Here is a 14,252-nt window from a genome sequence, read left to right on the forward strand (position 1 = left end):
GTGTGTGTAATACTATTACCTATCTTGGAGACTGGCTTATTTGAAACATTTCTTTCTATCTATTGGCGAGTCTGACCAGTAAACCTGGGCATTTTGGAATTGCTATATATTTTGTATTGTGACTTAACTCATTCTCAGTATGCTGGATAATTTTCTTATATCAATGACAGTCGTCATTCATGAACTCATTCAGCAAATATTTAGGTGGCCACTTTTGGGCTGGCCAATTAGTTTTTCCATTTTTCGAACAAGAAAGTTAAGAAGTATCAGCCCTGAGTGAAATCAGTCCACCCTCTGGATAACACCCCCCAGCATTTGACTGACTCCACAATTCATGGTGTGGCTGGGGGCCCTGGTTTGGGAGCTGTGGATCAGCTTCTCCAGCAGAGAAGCCCAGAGAAAGGCAGCTTAGAGCAGGAGAAGCTGCCGGCTAAGTCCTTATTGATTACCTACTGCAGGCCTGTGGGTTTGAGCCAAAGAGATCCACATATAAGAAACCGACTCTGCCTTTGAGGAGGTGACAATCTGTTGTGAAGACAAATCTAATAGGAAACAGTCGTCTTTTGCCTATTTTACCAATAGATTGTCTTTTACTTTTTCAGTACTAGAAGCTGCTTATATGTGAGGGATATTGATCCTAAATCACACACATAGTGAAAACATTCTGCCTATTAAAATTTTTTCTCTTTAATTAAAGACTTTTAAAATACCATATAGAAGTAAAAAATGTTTGTCAGTCTTTCCCTTTATGGTTCTGACCTTTATATAATACTTAGGAAGCCCTTCTCCTTACCTAAATAATAAAAATATTCTTCCATTTTTCCTTCTGTTACTTTAATTAAAGACTTTTAAAATATCATATAGAAGTAAAAAATGTTTGTCAGTCTTTCCCTTTATGGTTCTGACCTTTATATAATACTTAGGAAGCCCTTCTCCTTACCTAAATAATAAAAATATTCTTCCATTTTTCCTTCTGTTACTTTTATAGCACTCTTTATTATCATCCAGCTCTTTCTTTCCAATTTGAAATGCTCTTTTTACATATGCTAAGTTCTCACACATTTCATGGGTTTGTGTCTCTCCTCTTTTTCCTTGTGTAACTTATTAGCTACATGAGTTTGGTTAAAATGCTTTCCCACTTGGGTTGTCCATATTTAAATTGGGGATAATGTCACAGTAGCAATTCCACTTCACAGAGTTGTGAAAGGTAAACCATGATGTGTCAGGGTTTGGCCCCGCTGGAAGCACTCAGTAAATGATATTATTGTCTTCATTATTGCTTGTTTTAGGGTCATTGCCAATGGCTCCTAGTTACTATAGTAGGTAGTCCCTGTCATACGTTTTCTCTTCAAAAATTTCTTGGCTGTTCTTCTACCTTTACTTTTCTATTTGAATTGAATGTCAATTCATCAAGCTCTGAGAAAAACAAATGAAAAAAGGAACAATTGAGATTCTGATTGAAATTGCATTAAATTTATATATTAAAAAGGGAGGTTTGACATCTTACAGAATTGATTCTTTTAATCTACAAACAGTGTAACTCTCTCCATTTATTGAGGTTTTGTTTTTTTGCCCTTCAGTCAAATTTAAATTACATGGAGGCTTAAGCATTGAATTTTCTACCTTTCCCTTGTTATGGTTGAGACTGGCCCTTTTCCTTATGAACAGGTAGACGCAGCTTTGGAGTTTCATTAAACACCTTAAGATACGTTCTCTTTTAAAGTCATACGAACACCCCTGTGAGGTGAGATTGAACATTTTAACCTTAGAGGTAAAGAATTTAAAAGGAAGGAAGAAAGGAAAGTAATAGTTTTAAATATCTGTGTATCATCATACATTTTAACTTAATCTAAAGTAGGTCTATTATTCCCATTTTACAAATAAGGAAACTGATTCTGAGAGAAGTTAAAGTGGCGTGGCCAAGACATAAAATAAATGAAGAGATAGGGCTCAAACGCAGGGCTTGGGATTCTGAATCAGATGTTCTAATGGCCAGTGGTCACTACTTCCCCCCTCATGCTCTCTCATCCTGTCTACACTTGTCATTTGTCTCAGTAAAGTTGACTCAAATCCTATTGGTCTGTTTCCTGGGGCTGACTGCCATTCTCTAGTCTAGTTTCTGGACCCATCGGAATGGCCCAGCACATGCAACCCTTCTCAAGAGCCAATCACAGTGGCTTGGTCAATTCTGTTGCTGTCAAACGTGGCCTGGATGCCTGGCTCTAGAGAGTACCTGGGAGGAGGTCCAGGGTAGGAGGCCAAAAATTCTCTCATACACCTGAGCCTTGCTGTTTTGTTATCTGACTGTTGTGGTTGAGAAACCCTATAGCCAGGTTAGGTTGTCAGGTTCATTACTGCATAACCCAAGGGAGCTACATAAGGGATGACCATCACAGAGTGACCAGAAGGAGGAGCCTGACCTGGAACTCCCCTTCTACTGGGCATCCTCATCCAGGAGAGAGCTGCAGCCTTTGCCATCAGTAGGAGGTGTTTCTCCTGGATTTGTGTATTGATCTGCCTTTAATAGAAAATTTATCATTGACCCTTTGTTCTTTTTTGCAGAAACAGGGCATTAAGTACTTGCTTTTCTTGGTTTTTCCCGGAATTTTAACCTCTTCCTGACTTTGTGTGTGTGTGTGTGTGTGTGTGTGTGTGTGTGTATGTGTGTGTGAATATTTGTGCATTCATTGTCTCTCTTTTATCCTGATGGAATGGATGCTGCTGCAGAATCTGGGCTGTAGGAGAGGTCCCTGGAGGCCAACTGCTTGGGCATCTGCCCCTGGGCAGGTCTTTATTTGAATGGAGCCAAAGGGTTCCTGAATATCCCTGGGCGCATCCAGAGGGGTGTAAGGGAAATTGGGTGGGTGGGGCTCTGGACTATGAATGGTTCATGTTTGCTTGAAGGAACTGTTTCATGTACTGAGACCTTGAGTATTGTTTCATTAGTTAAAAACGCTTCGCTCTTAAAAAGCGAAAGGTTGAAATGACTGGTCTGTGCTATCTAAGAGGGACACATAGTCTTTTTTGGAAGAATTTCAGAAATGAAAATTTAAACCCATTCATCATTCCTAGATTGTTTGGGTGTGACAATTTGGGAGAGAGGCAGGTCTGAGTAACTGTGAAGACACTGGAAGTAGGATTTATTTCTTTGAAACTCAGCAAGCATTCCTAGAGTTTGTTGAGTTTCACCGCTGCAGGCTGGTGCCTCCTGGGGTTGAGCATCGTAATGGCCTATGTGACGCCCCATGGGTAGTACTGCATTGGATGCCGTTGGAATACGGGTGCAGGACCATCAGACAGAGGAAGTAGATCAGTTCTCCTGCCCTTGGAGTGCGTTATGAATTATTTACAGAGATAGTGTTCAACTGTTAAGCTTTGAGAGGGCCCAATACATAGCACTTTCTTTTCCTGCCTGTGGTCAGAAACAATTGGGAGAGATACAGGAATCAGGCAAATGGAGGTTAAAATACCACCTTTATGATTAGTAAAGCAAATCCTAGAAAATGTAGTTTATATCTGTGGGCAGGTGAGTTTCTAAAAGTGAATCCTAGAATCAGACTTACCCACCCAACCCAGGTAACACCGGAGAACCACAGTCTTCTCCTCCTACCAGCCATCCCCCCTGCCCTTTGACTTCTCCCCTAACATTTATAGAATGGGGAAGTAGAGCAGATTGCACACTAATCTCTAAGCAGAGGAGGAGAGGTGGCCAGGCTACACATGTCCAATTCTTGTCCCCCAAATCGCCAACCCAGGGAAAAAGGCCTGGAGTGTTACACTGAAAGATGTCCCTCCACGAGGAAATACCAGTAGGAGAAAAGAGGTTCTTACCCTCAACAAGCCCAAGTGATCAGCTGGCGAGGAACTCTTAAAGTAATACATACTGACTCTATGAATTTTTGGCACAAGAAACATATTTAGATATTGAAACGGAATGATCAGAGTAGCATGCATTTAGTCAGGGAACATTTCTGGAAGGAAGCAATGGGCACAGTGTGGTGGAGAGAGGCACATAGCTTTAAACAGATTGACTTGTTGAAATGGAGGAAAGTTCACGGGGAGCTTGAACTATGGTAAAATGAAAAAGGCCTCCCACTGTGACAAATACAGTAGCTCTTGTGATCTGGGAGATGCGGGTTAGTGTCATCAGTCCTAGTAGTCATAAAGATTAGGTGGCACAGTCCCAAGTGAAACAAGTTCACAGATATCAGGCCCAGCTGATACAGCACAGGGGATGGCCCATAGGCGGCAGCTGTGAAGGCGATGGTTCTGGGAATTGCAGCAAGACGAGGCTCCTGGTGTGAGACAACATGCGGGGCCTCCCTTCTAATTTATTACTAGTTTGGTAAATTTGGCATGCTTTCTTGTTTACCCAGCTGAGAGAATATTGCTTAGTTTTCTTTAGAGCAAAAAGAAAAGATTTTTTTTTCCTCCTTTTGTCTTACCAGCTAGGATACAACTGAGAGCTGTGGGTACATGGGCTCGATTGGTGTGAGGCTTTCTTTTGAGTTTTCTGTTGCTTAATTGAAAGTGGTTTAAAACCCAGGCAGGTTCTGAGGAGGATACTGGGAGGAATAGTAACACAGACCTTCCAAAAACAGAGGATAACTCAGAGACCATATTCTTTTTGATTTTGGAACACGATGTGTGATTTTTTTTTTTTTTTTTTTTTGGCCACGCCAATCAGGTTGTGGGATCTTAGTTCCCCGACCAGGGCTCAAACCCAGGGCCTCGGCAGTGAAAGTGCAGAGTCCTAACTACTGGACCACCAGGGAATTCCCCTGATTTTTGTAAGGTGGATTTTCCTTTCAAAACACATTTTTCTTAGGGTGACACTATCATGTATTTGTCTTCTAAGAGTACCCAGAAACCAGCAGCTAAAAAGGGAAGGGGAAGTGGATAGACGTTTAAAATTAACTGGATGAATATATAGATAATCAAGATTTAAGGAGAACGTATTCCTATCTGATCCGTTTGCTGCCTGTTTGTACATTGTGGGGTTATTCATACTTACATATGAATAAGTGGTATAGTCAGATATGTAATCTTGTGATTGTTAAGTAAAATTGGTTCATCCTAATGTTAGTCAGAGATGTCTCTCCGTCCTTGTTGTATAGTATAGAGTTTGATGTGATTGCAGGCAGAGAGACCCAGGTGACCTTTTGGGGATCTATTCCCATCTCCAATATTCAGTGAGTTGTTTGCTTGCTATCTCCTAAAATAAAATATGTGAAATGCCGAGCACAGCGCCTGGTACACAGGAAGCTTCTCTAATACTTAACAACATGGGGAAATATTTACTGTATTTTAATTTGAAAATGCTTATAAAATAGTATGTAAAGCATTATCCCAGTTATGCAAAATTCAACAAATAGTTATTAAGTTCTTATATGCCAGCTGCTGTTTTAGGAACGGGGATACAAGAACAAGATGGGGTGAACATACCATTGCTTTGTGCCCCATTTAATTTTGTATCACAGAAGAGATTGATAGATCTTGCTGTGATGTCCTCAATAGATAGAAAACATGTTTCTTTTCCTTCTTTTTTTTTGTTTTTGGAAGCCAGAGACTGACTTTGTGCAGATATTTTTCCATAGATACCTGAGTGGGTGACCTCTCTGAGAAGTCAGTCAGGTAAGCCCTGCCCACCTTCTCCTTCTGTGATTTAGGGCAGTGCTTTGGAAGAGCTCATTTATCCCCCAGTTCAGCTCAGGAGCAAGGATTGGAAGTTGAAACATTCATTGAGCTTCCTAAAGTACTAAGTAATCACAGCTGAAACCCACCTGGAAACTCCCTTTCTGGGGGAGCCTTTGCGAGGAGAATCATTGTGGTGATTCTTTTCCTTCCTCAGTGTGTCCTTACTTGCCATTGTATAGGACCTTTGGGATTTTTATTCTGGGGAGAGAGGTTTAGAAACATAGTTTCTAGCCCATGGTCCATTGAGCCAAATTGATGGATTCCCAAGCTGAATTTTGGCACTGGGAGCTTTTAGCAATGGAAATTTGGGTTTCATGGTCGGCCGGCCATGGCTGGCAATACCCAAACTGGCCCCTACTCTTTACTTGTTCACTACATGGTCTAAGGTAAGTCTTTAGGTCTCTGTACCTTAGATCAGGAGGGCTTTTCAACCCATTTTCTAATCATTTTACAAGGGTTAAGAAATCTGCACTTACAAAATTATTTGAACAGGAGAAAACTCCCCACTGAGTAGTTACTATGAAAGTTTTTATTCCAGCAAGAGGAAAAATTAATGTTTTAAAACCCAGTCCCTGAAGGAATGAAACGATTCTAAAAATGAACTAATATTTGTACCTATTCATTCCCAAGTCTTTACTTCCATAGCCCCTCAAATGAGAATACAAATTACTGACCAACCTTTCGGTATTTCTTTCAGGGACACCTGTGTGGTTCTTTGTGAAAATTGCTCCAATTCGAAATGAACAGGATAAAGTGGTTTTATTTCTTTGCACTTTCAGTGACATAACAGCTTTCAAACAGCCGATTGAGGATGATTCATGTAAAGGTTTGTAATTCTGATCTGTACAAATAATTTTATGCCTTCTTAATTTTTTCGCCTATAGTGTGACTCTCGTTACAGAGAATTTGAGGTTGCCAAGGCAATCTCTGCACAAGGATCAAGATTTAAACTTTAATTTGTGTTGGGTAAAGCATTGTATCGTTCTGGAATGTATTGAGGGAAAAGAAAGTGAGAAAAAAGAGCTTTGGTTAGGAAGGCATTTGAATCAATTTCATACCTTTGTAGATTAACCCTTTCCAAGTAGACAGAAGGAGGTACCTGGGCACCTCTGGTATTGTCAGAATCTCTGCAGGTTTTCACATGACAGATGTCAGTCACCCAAATGTGGCAGTTCATGGTCACATTCATCTTATATCTGTATAAGCTTCTTTAGATTTGACTGAGTTCTAGCATTTTAAGAGTGTTAAAGTAGATTTTAGTACATCTCTGCCTCTGTGGTTGGTTAAGTCTGTGACTGGTTAATTCATTGGAAACATGGCATTAATGAGGCCAGTAACATTCCCGTATGGGTCATTTAATCAGCTCTGGGACCACAGATTTTAGCGCTCACCTCAGCCATATCACATGCATGTATTGTTTAAATAACACTGGGGACCTAGGAGAGGAGATGGCTCAGGATTTCTAGAACAACTGTACTCCCGAAGAGGTCCAGCTCATCAGGAAGCACAGAAGATGTCATTCCCAGAGGTTTGGGATTAGGAGGTATCACAGCAGTCTTTTCCATCCCCCTGAAGATAACCAAGTGGCCAGGAGCTCTTTCACGTCGCAGTGTTTCCTGGCTCTGCGGCTGATTTTCCGGCTCTACCAGAGGACGCTACTCCTTGCAGTTTTCTGAGATGCAGCAGAGAGATAAAAGTGGAGTTCATGGGAGAGTCACACTGGGGCACGTTATCCTCGACGTGACAAAATTGTGATTGTTAAATGGCAAGAAATAAAAAGCATTCTGTGGCTGCTCCCTTGGGGGCTGTGTCCTCTAAGGATATTTAAAATCCTACCACATTGGATGCTAATATTTATAGAGTTCAGAGCACAGCGCTGTGTATACCGGTGCATCCTATTTCTTTTGTAAGCTATCTATAGCTCAGTAAATCAATCACAGCCTGCCTTTGGGGTTCAAGACCAGAGCAGGTCTTGAACCTGCTCTAAATAAAGTCTCTTAACTTGTCTCACCCTCCGGCAGTCTCCTTTTCTCCTGCAGATTTGTGATTCCCTGAGTTCTGGTTTCTGACCTGAAGATTTCTCAGTGCAGTAGCTCTTACACAGTGATAGGCTCACTCATGATGAGTGTCATCTTGCTACCATCTAGAAAGGCCGTTTACTTTTTTAACTGAGTAGACTCATAAATAGCATTTTAAAGGTAATCTGATATTTTCACAGTTATTTTTGCAAGTTTTCTCTGAAAAAGGTGAACTGGGGGATGTAATTGAGTCAGAATGTTTTCTTATCATCACCACTGGGACATTTTCAGGTGACGTGAGGGATCGTTTAGTAGGAAAGGCAGAGTTAACCGAGAATGCTCCCTGCATGCCACCTAGGTGTCTGCCTAGCATTCTCATGAAATCTGAAAGAAGAGATAAATCAGATTGATGCAGTGGGACTCACTGAGGTTTATTTTCCAGGAATAAAATGCTCTACTTCATTTTTCCTGCCTCACTGATAAGGGTTTTGGTGGATGTGCGTGCACGCGCACACACACACACACACACACACACACACACACACACACACACACACACACCTTATTCCCTGTTAGCCAAAGGGACCAGATATTAATTCTTTGTCAGTGAGATAAATTGGAGTAACACATGACTTGATTTCTAAAAAGTAAAACACACATGCACACACACACACATACACGTATATACTCTTTAGCCCTCAATATAGGAATGCTGGTAGTGGATCATGCTTAATATTTCTTCCAGGACATGACTTTATAAGCCTGTTCGCTCCAAATGCTGTGGCAGATATGTTTAGACCCTCCCACTTGTCATGTCACTGTGCCCCTGACCCACTTCTATTTGGTGGTCTGTTTAGGACAAGGTCAAATTTTATATAAGTCTGTTGTTGATGGAAGAGCATGATAATTCTCCAGGCCTTTATCGTTATAAGTCTCTAAACTGCAGTTCTGGCTGTAAGGGTCCAGTCTAGATGGAAAATACACTGCCATGTGGCTGGATTATTCTCCTGACTTGACATTTCTACTCGGAGTTGTTCTCACATTCTGAGAGTCCAACAGGTCCAGCCGGGCTTTCAGTACACTGCCTCAATTAGCATAAAGAGCCTTAAGAGTCTTGCTGACCCAGGCTTGTGTAGAATTCACTTTTGAGAGGGAATGGAAGAGTGGATAATGGAAAACCCCAGAAAATCCCTAGATAATTGCTTTTTGGCATAGCAATACAGATGTTTTCCCACCATTAGGTTAGACTTTTTTTGTTTGTTTTTTGGTTTTTTTTCGGTACATAGCCTCTCACTGTTGTGGCCTCTCTTGTTGCGGAGCACAGGCTCCGGACGCGCAGGCTCAGTGGCCATGGCTCATGGGCCCAGCCACTCCGCGGCATGTGGGATCTTCCCGGACCGGGGCACGAACCCGCGTCCCCTGCATCGGCAGGCGGACTCTCAACCACTGCGCCACCAGGGAAGCCCTAGGTTAGACTTTTTAAAGTCAACTGTGCTCAGATTGTCTTTAAAATGACTTTGTTTTCTCTCATCATGTTGTGCCTAACTTTGGGGCTTGGCAGTCGGGTGAATGCATCCTAATGGTGACTCAGGAAGCCAGTTGGTGCCTGACATTTTCCCATAAGCAACACACAAAGGGGAGAACACATGGGATCATTGGCGATAAACTATTTTAGCATCTCACACAAAGTAACTCCCCTTTGGCCCTGAGCTCCGAGCACATGTGATGGGCCCTGAGGATGCTCCCTGAACCCCCTCTTTTATTTAGTGTGTCAGTTCTCTTGACCCTTTTCATGAATTATCCAGACCCCTGACTTCCTCATCTCCTCTTTCCTATTCATCTTTTGGCTACTTCCCTTTCTCTCTGATAAAATGTGCCGACAGGTGGCATGGAGCAAGGGATCAAGGCAAGCTAGGTTTGCTGTTTGGTAACGGCTCTGCGGTGTGCGTGTGTGTGTGTGTATGTGTTTTTAAAGGCTGAATGAGAGAGTAGGTGGGAATTCTTGGTTGAAATGAGACTCAGTGAGGCTCCAGGCATTTCATTTCTTCCTTATCTGTTGCTTTTCTGGTACTTTGGATAATTGGGAGTAGGTTGCAGGAGTGTTTTTCTCTGTCCCATCCGCCCTTCAAAGCCAGGAGTCTTGGGCAAGTGGGTAGAGAAGAATTAGAGTGTAGGGCTCAGAGTTTTCTCTTTACATTGTTCACCCAAGGATGAGTCACCCCTCTTATTTTCTCTTACCCCACTGAATCATCTCACATTAAAGGAGCACATTCATTTTCAAAGATCCACTAAAGTAAATTTAGTATTATCTTGTAAATTCAGAGTTAAAATTGAGCCAAGAGTGGGCAATAAACGGAATGTAAAACTCCAGAGGAGATTTTTAAAGGCCAAAGATTTAGAATATTCAGGGCTGAAGGCTCCGGCAAGCTGTTGTAACTGCCAACCCTTCTCCAGGAGTCTTCATGCGGGATATATGTGAGGTGATCTTGGGGAAGAAAGAGTGTAATGGATACAAGCCACAGGCTCCCTCTCCACCACCAATATTAACATTTTCTCTCTCGGCCCTTAGGATGACTGAAAGGTGATGATAGTGACTTCTGCTTGAAAAAGCCATCCTAGGTTTTTGGTTATTTGTACATCAGTAGGGAAAAGATCTGGGGCAGAAGACTTGAGGACACCTAGTCATTGTCCAAATTGACCTGCTAGTCTCCTGTGTCCATTGTTCTCTGCTGGATGTTGGGTTATGGCACCAGCTCCTCTAAGAGGATCTGTGACTCTTCAGATTAGGACAAGCCCGGCCTCATCGCCTCCTCACCAGGGCGAGGATACTTTAAGGAGTCCTATGCAACTTCTCTTCCAAGTGGCTCAGCATGGTTTCCCAGGGAGGGGCCTGTAGGTCTGTCTTTCCTAGTATCTCTGGACTTAACCCTTGGAGGAACTGGAATTCCAGGTCATCCCAGAACCATCTCTTTGGGCCTAGGGAGGATACAGGGATGTGTGGGCTAAAGCAGCCTAGTGGGAGACTCACCCCAGTTGACACCAGTAGCCAATGTGGGCTCAAGCAAGGGAGATAGTGGTTGTCCTTACTGGGAACGGAGAAAGGGCCCAGTAAATGCTTTTTAGCTGCTTGCTAGATTGCAAACTGCATTCCCGTCCTTCTGTCGTTTTTTCCCTTTCATGTTTCCTCTTCCCCTCCTGCTCGCCCCGTCTCATTTTTCCTGATCATGTGATGCTTTTGATCTTCCCACGGCACCCCCAGCCCTGCCTCTGCCTCCCTTGTGGTGACGTTTATGACAGAGCTGGAAGAACCCTGAGCTAGGGGTTTCTTCATTTGAGCTCAGTTCACTGTTAAACTCCCAAATGGGATATAATTGGAAGGGTGGGTGCAGAAATACCTCCTAAAACTCAACAGAGTTTGTAAAATGGGCTACTTATATTTTGGGGCTTTATGTCTACTGGAAACCCAGGTAAAAGTAGGATAATAAGAGAACGCAATTTGTTCTTCACGCACATTTATTCAGCATACGCACTTACTGGGTGTCTTTGGGGTGTTTAACCTTATGCTAGATGCTGACCTTAAGGAAATGTCTAAGAGCCCCTGCTCATTACAGTCTGTTTGGAAGACAGGCAGACAGGTGAGCAAATAAGAACAATAAAGCCTAATCAGTGATCTAATAGAACTCTGCCTAAGGCAAATGGGGGTACACAGGCAGGCAATTCTGCTAGGGTAGGGTGGTACCAGGGAAAGGCTTCCTTGAAGGCAGCTGCCTTATTTTCCTTGTGGAAAATGACCACGTGGCTTTCCTTAAGCAAGATCATCTTGAGCTGAATTCTCATCAGCTTATTCTCACCCAGTTGACCCTTTGGACAATAGGAAATTGATTTTTCCAGGAATGTTTTTCCTGATGGCTCTGCTATGAGGGACATTGTTCGTCCAAATTGTACATGTATATTCCACCAAACCCATTTGCTTCTCTTCTGTGGTTTCTTAAAATTTTTATTAAAGTGTAGTTGATTTATAATATTGTGTTAGTTTCAGGTATACAGCATAGTGATTCAGATACATATATCTATCTATCTATATATAGATTCTTTTCCATTATAGGTTATTGCAAGATATTGAATATCGTTCCCTGTGCTATGCAGTAGGTCCTTGTTGTTTATCTATTTTATATATAGTAGTATGTATCTGTTAATCCCATACTCCTAATTTATTCCTCTCCTCCTTTCCCCTTTGGTAACCATAAGTTTGTTTTCCACGTCTGTGAGTCTGTTTCTGTTTTGTAAATAAGTTCATTTGTATTATTTTTTTAGATTCCACATAAAAGTGATATCATATACTTGTCTTCTTTAGTTTGACTGACTTTCTTCTGTGTTTTTAATCTCATTTCATGTCTGTCACTCCAGTCACTCAAACCAGGGACCCAGAGGCCACCTGGCTTGCCTCTTCTCTCCCTCTATAGCCATTGATTCTACCTCTGCAGCTGTTCTCAAGTCTCCCCTTGTTACCTGGCTCAGGCCATAGCACTGGTGCAGGCCCTCATGGTGTCTTGCCTGGGATTCTGACTGGTCTTCTATCTGTTAACCCCCCTCCGCCCTCTTTATAGTCCACTATCCACACTGCCATTTTGTCCTAAAATTCCCCTACTATATTTAAACTCCTTCATTGGATTCCCTTCGGGTTTCAGGTTGACGTTCAAATTTCTTAACTTGCCATCTAGGTTGTTACCACCTAAGTTCTTCTCGGCCTGGCCCTTGACAACCTCTTTAGCATTACTTCAGGCCACTGCCTGCATCCTCCTCCCCTCTACGGGCCACGCCCCATTCATTTAGCTATTAAGAAGGTCTTACTCTTCCCTGACATATTACCCTGTTGTATGATTTTTCTGCCTTCATAGGTGCTGTTCCTTCTGTGTGGAATGTCTGTCTTTTTCTTCCTGACTTCAAGTAGCTCCTACTCATCTTTTAAAAGTTTGCTCTAGTGTCACCTCCTGTGGGAAGCCCTCCCTGACTGCCCAGCTTGGATTAGATATGCCTTCTCTGGACAGTCTTGGCCATAGCGTCCTCTACTCACCTGTTATAGAATTTAGCTTACTATATCATACTTTTTAATTTACTTATCAGTCTTCCCAACTAGAGTACAAGCTCTTTGAGGCCAGAGCCTGTGCCATTTTTCATTTTAGTATCCCCAGGATTTAGCACTGTGATGGTATTTACATAGTAGTTATGTTTAGAATTAATATGTGAATGAATGATGTTCTTTCATCTGGCTCAGCGTGAGTCCTGTTAGAAAGTGTCTAGAGTCCAGAAAGGACAACATGGGGGTGGAGCTTGGGAAAGAACTTATTTCCTTCCTTCAGAATAGGCAGAGTCTGCCTATCCTGGTAGAGGTGTGATGGAAGATTTCACACTGCCTGTCCATTTCCCAATCCAACACCCACTCACCTTCTTGTGCCCTTCACTCAGCCACCTGAGAGCCAACTCTTTTAAGAGCCACATTCTTGAAAAGAGAATCAGGGCTAGAGTAAGGGACTAGCCTGGGCCTGGGGAAATGCCCTGAAGTCCAGGGATCTTTCTTTTAATTTTTTGTGCCATGTCATCTGATGGACCAGGGCCCTGAGCCCTGCCAAGCAGGGTCTGGGATAGCTGCCCTGCTAGCTCCCTCTTATCATTGGTACCAGAGTGTAGGTTGTGGTGGTGGTGGATGGGTAGGATTGAATGGGGGGGCATGTTTCAGAGCCCTTGCTGATGTTTGAGTGCACAATTGTTTTCTCGCCAGTTGAAAAATATACTTTCTGCTCCTCTTGAAAAACGTTGCAGAATTCAATTCCAGCTTTGTTTTCAGCTGTAGGAGAGGCTGACTCTGAAAGAGACTTTAAAAAATTCTAGTCCACGGTTCACTACAAGCAAATTCCAGTGAACACTTTCATGAATGGCCCATTTGGGGAAGATGTCAAATACCCCTGGAGAGTCTGGGCTGTCCCCTCCTGTCAGCATCAGTGGGAGTCCCCGCAGCCCGACCACCCTGAGCCTCTTTTCAAGGTGACCCATATCTCTGCTTAATGGCATCGGGATGCATGAAAATGCCACTGTCTTTTATTAAAGCCCAGAACTTCTGGACTGAGATAAAAAGGAACTTGATTTGCTCTTCTTGTTATGTTGACAAAATTTATATAGATCTTGATTCTTAAAGGTTGTGCAAAAAAAGGGCCATCATTCTGCTTGACCTCATTGTCCTGTGGATTCTGAGTCCGTCTTATAAAGGTGCTCCAGGGTAAAATTTGGTAAATGAGATTTCTGCTGCAAGGCACTGGCTACTTCTAAACTCTAAAGGGCAAAAAATCAAATTGCCTAGTCTCGCTGTTAGCTGTCATGTAAAAATAGTTGCATGCTGTTTATTTGCTGTACCCCACATCCAGGTCTTTGGAGCTCCCTCGCCCCAAGCTTGGTTTTGAGAATCCCTACAGACTTTCAGGGGTCTCATGAGGCAATTGGCACGGTCGTAACCTTGATGAAGATGGCTTGCTGGATATTGGA

The 14,252-nt window shown here is 42.6% G+C and overlaps 1 protein-coding gene across 2 annotated transcripts in view; it reads left to right on the forward strand.

The window, feature by feature from the left end:
• Nucleotides 1-14,252, forward strand: part of KCNH1 (potassium voltage-gated channel subfamily H member 1) — a 416,350-nt gene that overhangs the window by 40,178 nt on the left and 361,920 nt on the right. For both annotated transcript variants that reach the window (XM_065875181.1, XM_065875191.1), the window contains exon 4: nt 6,395-6,523. In XM_065875181.1, coding sequence (XP_065731253.1) covers nt 6,395-6,523 — 129 coding nt within the window. The remainder of the gene's footprint in view (nt 1-6,394; nt 6,524-14,252) is intronic.

Source organism: Phocoena phocoena, chromosome 1 (assembly GCF_963924675.1).
Source record: "Phocoena phocoena chromosome 1, mPhoPho1.1, whole genome shotgun sequence".
Lineage (NCBI taxonomy): Eukaryota > Metazoa > Chordata > Mammalia > Artiodactyla > Phocoenidae > Phocoena > Phocoena phocoena.